This window comes from Calonectris borealis, chromosome 1 (assembly GCF_964195595.1).
Source record: "Calonectris borealis chromosome 1, bCalBor7.hap1.2, whole genome shotgun sequence".
NCBI classification, from domain to species: Eukaryota; Metazoa; Chordata; class Aves; order Procellariiformes; family Procellariidae; genus Calonectris; species Calonectris borealis.
In genome coordinates, this window is record NC_134312.1 from 192,006,845 (window position 1) to 192,016,618 (window position 9,774).

Sequence of the window (9,774 nt, forward strand, 5' to 3'; positions counted from 1 at the left end):
AGGAGTCTAAGCATCTCATACTAATTGTGAGCATCCCTTCTTATCACAGATACCCGAATGCCTAGAGACAAGGCGCATTTTGGCACCATGGCCTACTTCTGTAAAGCCAGACAAAACTGGATGAATGCTCCCCATTTCTAGGGACTGCAAAAGCCTATGTAAAAAGAGAGTTGAGAGCAGATTCACTCAGCAAACAGAACCTTGTAAGAAATAACTTACTGGTCAACATCCAAAAGTGCACTACCCCTTTACTGAACACAGAAGTATGTTCCCAAAGAGCTTCGAGTCCAGTTTCAAATGGATGTGACAAAGGAAAAATAAATAGGGAGAGGATGTGGTGAGGAAGGATGGACGTGCCTGGACCCCTTACACCACCAAGATACACTCAAATATAGTTAATGATATTACAATAAAATTTAAAAAAAAAAAATCCACCTTGTGTAGGTGAGAAATAGCTAAATTGCACACAGAGCCGAGATCCCTGAGCTAGTGGAGACCTAGTTAGAAAATCCACACAACACACTGCAAAGCAATGTGGACCTATCCATCTAGGTCTAGAGGAAGTACTGCTACTTTTTCAGCTAATAAATATTGCTTACTAGCTACCATTCAAGACCACGTGAATGATGGACCCCATTTGCTAGTGTATAACCCTGAAGTTCTGGTTCTAAGGCTTGCACGAGGGCAGCCAGGTTAGATCTGCTTTTGTTATTGTGGATATAGCCAACAACAACAAAGCATTCATATTTAGTGCATTAATCTCAAATAGTACTGAAATCAGGCTCCACAGCTGAGTTACTTACTAGAGAACATATGAATCTGACTTTTCTGGACAGTTTTCCCATCTGCTGACCCAGAAATTTGTGATCATAGGTTGAAACCTGCCAAATTAATATGCATTTGCTTTTGATAACATTCACTGAAGTGGATATTTCCCATCAGAATAATTCCATTTCCCATATTCCCTTTCTAAGGAAATTGACAAAAAATTGCCTCTCTTAGCTGGTAATTAGCATTAAAATAGTCCACATAGTAGAATAAGTGTGTGGAAACAGCAAAAATCCTCCCAAATATTTTGAAGAGCTAGTACATAAATATGGAATGTGGGTCCACAGCTTCACAGATGTAATCAGTTATTCACTGTCTCATTTCTGCCATGCCATTTTCCCCATCCCATTTTCCTATACCCATTTGCCTCTGTGCTATAAAGTGAACTAACTTAAAATCTTGAGGCAAATTGGAAAGAAAATGGAACCACTCTGGACTGGGAATGGAAAGAGACAGCATTTTTCAGGACAGAGCTTGGAGACATCTGCTAGGATACAGCGTAAGAAACTTAACTCTAGACATTAATGGAGTTGATGAAATCTAAGTGCTGGATATAAAACAGTTAAAAATCCCCAAATCAAAACAGATGCACTGCTGTTAACTGACAGAGCGTCAATGAAATTGGGAGAAAATCATGTGACTCCCAGTCCCTAATGCTGATTAAGACTTTCCTAGCAAATTGGAATTTGTTTATCTTGAGGAACTTAAATGAGTTGAACTTCAATATGTTCCACTATGAAATCTTACGGAACAGAAAACTCACGCTGATATAAATCAAATCAGGTTAAGAATTGATTTAGTTACGAATCAGTACTTGGCTGCTGTGCACATACTTTTCATTTAGTTTGAAGTGCCTGATATCAATTTAACTTAAGCTTATTACAGACTAGAGCTGAAAACTTAGATTTCAATGCTTATGTCATTAACCACCTAAGGCAGATGCCAGTATCAGCACTGACACCAGTATCCAGGCAGGATCTTATCCAACATCATAATGCATCTCTGTATTCCATGTTGAGCAGTATCAGCACAATGATTCCAAAAAACAAGTGAAAAAACATTAAAATGAGGTGCTCGCTTCCCAGGAAATCATTTATACACTTCTTTCAGATAGTTCGGACCTTCATTTAACAACACACACAGGCTAAGTAGAGGAACCCCAAGATGACCCTGTACATTTAAGAACAGCAGCTGTGTTTGTAAAGTTCTATATAATAAAATCAAGATGCTTATCAAAGTCATTTTACAATTCCCAGCAACAAAAGCAAAAGCCACCATAGCATTACTAAAATGAGTAACAGCTCAAGACCAAGTACTTCTCCAGGACTGCAGAACAGCTAGGACAGATTCTTAGCTCTACAGTTCTGGGAGCACAATGTTCTGTGCTTGTTTAAGGAAACACAAGCTACAGAAAACTCAAGGAAATACGGTCGTAGGTCCTATACATCACACAGCTTGTGCCAGGGCAGTTGTGGGAAACCATCAGCTTAAGGGTACATATTTTTGTACTTGCTGGGCTCCAATCTCTGCAACATAGACTGCTCCACTCTTCATGTCTACATCCACGAGGTGTGGTTTGGTTTCATCTGCCAGCTGGACTGTGTTGACCATAACACAGTCCCCAATAGAGCCAACTGGTGGTGCCGCCAAGATTGCTAACCGGTTGATGTTCAGCTGAGCTACAATCAGGTATTTGTAACTGGCAGTAAATCTGTGAAAGACAGAAATATATTTTTGAATTATGAACTCCATATGACATCTCATTTTAACACAACCATGGACTTTAAAACAAACAAAATCTCCTTAATAGTCAAGGTTTTGAAGGCTACAACAGACTAAATGCAGTGAAACATTGAGAATTAACTTGTAAGCCTTGCTCTACATGTTGCTGCTCCTTAAGACAGATTATGCCTCAGAAAACTCATTCAAGACAATCTCTCCTCCTGTAAAAGCTGCAACAGTAAGGCCAACAACTTTAAAATTGTTCCCCAAAACAGTTCCCAATCCTGCACTCAAATCCGTGGGGCTTGTTATAAAGCCAGGATTTCCCTGTCAAGATACAACTGTGCATATGATTAGGGCCCAGGACCCTATTAGTTAAACTGGTTAACTTCTTGTCATCTGGCATTAAATATCAACGTTTTAGGTCACCAGTAAGAGTACACCTTATTTATGTAATTGCATGCTTCTAGAAGAACTGTTCAACAATACCTGACAGAATAGGGTCCATCTTCTGAAAAACAGCTACTCCAAGACCCAAGCCATTCTCCTGTGACTTTATCAAAAACTTGGATTCTTTTGTTGTCTCTGTCTGCAACCCATACCTGTTAAGAACAAAATTCGTGGCTGTTCACAAATAGAATAAATGCAACACATTAGTTTCTTACACGAGGAAAGTATCCTGTAGTAAAAGAATAGTACACCTTGGAAGAATGTACTTCCACATTCAAAATTAAGTAAGTAGATATGACTTCCAGATATAAAACAAACCTGCCACATAGTTAAGATATACAAATTATTTTATACTACTTTAAAATAGCAATCAATGCCTTCTCTTCATTTTTGTGGCTATGATATGGATATTTTTAGTAGGATTTTTCTCCCCCTGCAGTGAGGACATATTCCCACCTATTTAATTCTAAAGATACTGGTCTGTCACCCACTAACAATTTTGTTTTAAACAGTAGTCTCATTTCATGATCCAGGCCTATGATGACTGCATCTGCAAACACTCTGATATGCCTAATACTACCATAAATATTGAGCAACTTAAACACTAAGACCATTTTCAGCATGTTTTGTCTAATCAGTTTTGTGGAGCTTATCTGTGTTCCACCCTGTGCTAACTGGGTTCACAAACACTGTAAGCTAGCAATACCATTAGATAGTTCCAGTGAACACCTCTCTCATATTACAGTCATTGAAATTTTAGCTGTTGACAACTCGTCAGTCTGATAAGTAAACTTCATAACTTTTCTGGGATATCACCTGAAAGGGATCAATAAACAAGCTGACCTGAGATCTTTCATCACTATTTTTAAATGAAACGCTACTACAGCAGTCTCTTAGATTTCTTAGGAATTGACAATTATTTCTAACCTAAGCTGACGATCAACACCACGTTGGCAATAAAATCGTAGCCCATCGCAATTGCTGTCTTTGAATGTATATACTCATGGTTAGCATTCAACACAAAGTGCCCATGTCCCTCCTCTTCTCCCTCCCACCCTGCCAGTTTTGGCAGAGAAGTGATTTTTATATACGCTTCTTATTCTGGTTCAGACAGCATCAGCAGAATTAGCTCGAACCAGTGGTTTAAGATGTTCTAGTCAAGTAATCTTATTTTCCCTGAAACAGATTAAGGACCGACCACACAATTCCTCTATAAGAGCAGCAGGGCAAAAGCCAGACTACGATTAACACCTGGCAGAAGTAGACTCTTGAATGCCTTGAGCTGCATGTAGAAAAGGACTGATGTTCACAACCTAGCCAGAGCCTTACTGTCATCTTAAGCTTATTTGGAATTTCCAAATATGAAATTAAAGTCCCCTGAAGAAACTTAAGTGCTTGGGTAGATATTTATTACAGAACATAATTCTCCTGTACTCTCACAATGGCAACCTGTTAGAAACTGCAGGAGGAACAATCTGTTGTTGCATGGACGTTGACAATGTAACCGGGCAGAACCCTTGTGCTAACCTTGCAGGCAGCTACTTTAGTAGGATCTGCAGTGTGAAACTTCAGCTTATGACTGCTATCACGCAGAAAGCTGTAACCCACGTAAAATGACCCAAATCACAACAGTTCAATTAAAAAAGAAATACAATTTGTTTTGTTCAAATACACATAAACAAGTGTGTCGGAAGATGAAAAAAAATTCTCCCTTTATTCTTTACCCGTCCAAAAGGATCCACTGTTACACTGTGAGGAATCTTGAACTGACCAATGCCGGTCCCATTTGTTCCAGTCAGCCATATCTCTTTGTAATCTAAACAGTGAGCACCATGAAAAAGAAAAGTATAAAAAATTACAGTAACAAAACAACAAAATAGCTTTAAGTCATTCCCTTGCAAACTTACTCCGATTAATTTTTAAAAGTGGAATTTCTAAACCTAGGCTTTTTAAACACAGCACTCTTGATACATAAACCCAAGAAATACTGAACTACTACAGGAACTACTGGATTAGTATTAGTGGTTTCAGGATTATGGTTACCAAAATGTAGCCACTAGTAAACACAAAAGCCATAGTCCAAGGCTCTGTTAAACAAAAAAAAACCAAACCAAACCAAAAACAAAAAACAGTTGGCTGATTATGATATTTGTTTACTAAATTGATTTTTTACATGTTACCTGCAGTTTTGAGTTTTAACAATTTACCATTTTGCAAACTAGATATTAGCAAACGGACTGGTTTATGACAGCGCAAAGAAGAAACAGTAGCTCCTCCACTTTTCCTCAACTGTAGACATGCGCAGATTCCTCGCTCACAGCCCTAACTAACACTGATCATCTAACTGGGGAATATGAGCAAGCTAATTAGAATCACAGGATAATTTAAGTATAAAAGATCTCCAGACACCATTGCGTCCAACCTGCTTCTCAAAGCAGGACTAGCCTTGATAAAAAATCCAACTCTGAAGTTAGATCAGGTTGTTCATAACTCATCAAGTTTTGAGCATCTTCAAGAGTGGAGACTGCACACCCCCTCTGGGCAAACTATTCACTCATTCACCCTCACTGTGAATCTTTCCCTCCAAAAATTGAGCTGGAATTCCCCCGTCTTGCATCTTTTGCTCAGTGTTCCTCATTCTTCACTGTGCACCTCCAAGAAATGTGTGGCTCTGTCTTCTCTATACCTTCCCATTACTGACTTGAAGACAGCGATAAGAATCCTCCTTAGCCTTCTGTCTTGAATACTGAACAAACTCATTCTCTCAGCCTCTTGTCACAAAGGATTAGGAGATTTCTCCTGAAGTGACAAGCAGTAAAACAGGACCTGATCCAACAAAGGCTTCAAATTAATGTTAAATAACAGCTCTACGTAGTCCTCGCTTAAAAGTATTCTCAAGCTATGTTATTTAAAATTCAATCTTCAACAGTCAACTACTGCGGAAGTTCATTTTTCCATACCGTTGGATAGTTTGAGCAATCTGTTATTCATTCCTCCGTCTCCATCCACAACATAGATATCTCCACTTTCCTCTACAAAGATCTCTGCTGGTTGATCAAATTGTAGGGGAATCAAACTTGAACCAGCATTACCTGGTGTGCCCAAGATCTGCATAAGTTTACCCGAAGGGCTATACTGTTTCACAGTGTGCCCATATTTCCCTGAATTAAGAAAAAAAAAGGGGAAAAACATCTTAAAACAAAATGTAAGTATTACAACCGATTACAAAGATTAAGAAAGAAAATCTCCTGATACTCACAAGTGATATTAATAGATCAAACAGACAAAATTCTATAGTGAGAATATGACTGTGGGTTAGTAAATCCATAGGCTACAACAATATTCATCCATTGTATTAGGGCCACCAAACCTAGGACAGAAGATAAGTCTAGCCAGATTTTTTTTTTTCCCCTGACACTTCTCCTGGGAAAACAAACAAACAAACAAAAACCCCAAAAATCAAACCAAAAAAACTTGCTTACTAAGTTCAGAAACTATAAGCAGACACACAGCACAACTCATGAACCTTCAGAGTATTTTGTGCAGGACCTGAGAAGTTTGTCATGGCAAAAAAAGCACAAATCTGTCTCAGAATTGTTTGAGACACTTAAATAAATGAGTTGTTTAAAGTAGTATCTGCAATACTAGCATTTTCTTCCCCACCTAATACTTCTCATATCACCACCGTGCATACCTGTTCCTACATCTGTGATCCATACTGAACTATCTGTTGCAGTGTTCAATACAAAGATACCATGAGGCATTTCAACTGTATTATTCCAGGAGTAAAGAAAATAGCCTTCCTCTGAGAATACAAGTACCTTTGGTACATTATCTCCCCTCTGAAAAGGCAAAAAAAGGTCTATTAAGAAAACATATTAAGCAAGTAATCATATTTTTGAAAATTCCTCTTTGTCAGATTTTTGCAACGTTCCATGAATCACGAGAGTCTCCTGAGACTGTCTGCTAGATCTCATTTTTTCCAGCTAGAAGAGAAAGAGACGGGTCTAAGTTTAGGGTGCAAAACCTTCCACTCATTCTAGACTTTCAACTTAAATCACATAGAGTCCAATTTTCAGAGCAGCCAAGCTCCTGCAGCTATCTTGGTCTTCATTTTCAATTATGTTTTTATGTTTTTGCTGAAAAATATGCCAAGCATAACACAGGCATGAAAAACTGTAACTGTACTTATTAGCTGCATGGCACTCTAATACTCATACTGTGCTTTATAATTAAATCCCACCGCTTTCCACATGGAGAGAATGTCTTATCTGTGACCTAGAGATGCCAATGCATGGAACTGGGTAAAGCAAATAATTGAACTCCAATTACTGTAACTGGTTGAAAGAGCTGCGTGTTTTTGATTTCATGGGACAAAGGCTGAAAGAGCGGAAGAACACAGCTTACCTCACCATTAGAGAAGAAGCTACTGTAACTCAGTTAAGTTGGATCATGCATTCACGTCACAGAAATTTAACGCTTTTACAAGCACAAGCAAGTACGGTCCCAGAACTGCTTTAAAAAATGGATATAGCAGAGATATCTATACTTCTATTTTCACTGATTTTGATACAATAATTATTCTCATATATATACACACATACACACACATATGTATCTCTCTTAATGTAAACTAGACTCTTTAAAGGCAAAAATACACTAGGTTAACATGGAGAGAAATATAGTATTCTCACTCACTTGTCCCACATAGACCAAACCATGAAGAGAGTCAACAGCAACACAAAATGTTTGACCAGTGAAGTATTCTGGAATTTTAGGCCAGCCTATGTCCAGCTTGTACATTTGTTGCTGTCCCTTCCATGGAGAGGAGTAATCAAATGCTTTTAAAACCTGAAAATACAAAAATAAATATTCATTAACAGTTAAATCCCACGATGGTGGAATCAGAAGAACCAGCAGTAGAAAATAACTTTGTACTGAAGCATCATAAATTGATTTATTCAATTTAAATTAAGAAAACAGATAAACAGAAATAGGCTTGTAGCTAGGGTTTTGGACTGCAAATGGGCAAATTTCGACAAACTGGAAATTAGCTAATGAAGTCCTTTGGATTGGGGAGCTCTGGAATTAGAAGGCAAAAAACACACTCTGAAATTTCTTACATCAAAGTTCTTATTACTATCTGTAAATCACACTCAAAGAAGAGGAAAATAGTAGAGAAAATTCCAGCAACAGAATCAATAACCACTTCAAGAAGACATGAAAATAAGAAAAATCAGAATAAAGGGAAAATACAGGTCAAGAAGGAAAACTACATCTTAGAAATGGGGAAGTGTAAGATACCAGGAACGGCAAAACTCAGGTCAATGTATAAATTTTAAAGGATAACGGAAAAAAATAATCGTCTGCCTTTTTGTTCTATGTTTCCAGCAGAGGAATGGAAGCTAAGCACAGCTGCGCTGTGACAAGTACTGGATGGCGATCTAAGCACTGAAGCGGAAAGATCAGGCTAGAACTAGGAAGGAACGAGCGGTGACCCTGAAGGACCAGGGCCATTTAACAGTTCTCATGTTAATTGCCTTGCCAGAAGTAGGGGCAAGCCGATAACAGAGAACTACGAACAGCTTAAGACAGACTAGACTATCATGAAGAAAAATCGAGAGTAATTAAGCAGGGAGAAAACCCGACAGTAAGAAGCGCAGAGTTATCCACCCACAGATTATGAAGTTTTCCCTCGTTTAAGCAGAGCATGTTGCCCGGAACCCCCTGGGAAAGAATCGCCCAGCGTACGCATTCACCTCAGAAGGGCTGTCAAGTCACGTAAACAAGCCTCCCCACTCAAGCGACGTAAGCCAGAAGAGGCGCGGGAAGGCACCGGGACGAAGCGGGGCCCGGCGCCCTGCCCGCACCCCTGCGCTCCGCCGGGTCCCCGCCCAGACCGGGCACAGGCGGGCGCTGCGGCCGCGCCACGGCCCCGTCCCCGCCGCCCCCGGGCGCGCTCCTCCCGACCGGCCGCCAGCCCCCTCCCCCGGTATTTGCCTTCGGGCAAGAAGCCGAAACCGGAGGGCTCGCACGTAGCTCGGCCACCGGGCTGGCCGCTGCCGCTGCCCGGGCCGGCTCCCGCGCTTCGCCCCCTCCCTCCTTCCCTCAGGCCGCTGCGCCCCGGCCGCCGCCCACCTGCGAGCCCCAGAGCAGGGCCAGCAGGGCCAGCAGGGCGCCGGCCATCACTAGCCACGGCCCCGGCGGCCGCTTCCGCCTCATGGAGGCCGGGACGGGGAGGGGCCGCCGAGCGGGCGGGCCGCGTTGCCATGGCAGCCACGTGACCGACCCCCCTCCCGCCACCGGGTGGCCCAGGGGAGGAGGGGGCCTCGTCCCCCTTCGCAGCTTCTCCCAGCGCCGGGCTGCGCGATACCGTGCCGGCTCCGAACCGAGCGGTCGCAGCGCAGAGACAGGCCAGAGAAGCCGCCGCGACGCGCCCGCGGAAGCGCTCAGCGTTTCGGCGCGACGCTCGGGAGCTGGAAGAGGGGCGAGTCCGGCTCGAGTTTCCGCCGCTTCTGAGCAGGCATCGTTGTTGTCGACCAGCATGGAAAGGGGCCTTCGACTCCGCGCTGTGATGTCATAGGAGCGCGACGGCGCAGAGGCAAGACCGGCGGAGCGGGTGCTCTGTCGGTGGCTCCGAGCTGTGCCCTCGCTTCCCGGGCTGCTTCGTCCCCCGCTGCCCCCCCTTCCCTGGCGGCCGCTCGGAAGCGCCTCGGCCTCTGACCGCCGGGATCAAAAGGTGGCGGCGCAGCGAGCTATGGGGTGCGGGGGCGC

The 9,774-nt window shown here is 42.2% G+C and overlaps 1 protein-coding gene across 1 annotated transcript; it reads right to left on the minus strand.

Moving 5' to 3' along the window:
* Positions 1-424: 424 nt before the first annotated feature.
* Positions 425-9,601, minus strand: NHLRC3 (NHL repeat containing 3). Its single transcript, XM_075139734.1, is given in 11 exon segments — positions 425-2,539; positions 3,040-3,152; positions 4,725-4,816; positions 5,961-6,161; positions 6,695-6,842; positions 7,699-7,851; positions 9,139-9,252; positions 9,255-9,434; positions 9,436-9,489; positions 9,491-9,562; positions 9,564-9,601. Coding segments are annotated over 11 exon segments (1,374 nt in total). The 5' UTR covers positions 9,582-9,601; the 3' UTR covers positions 425-2,310.
* Between the last annotated feature and the right edge of the window lie 173 nt (positions 9,602-9,774).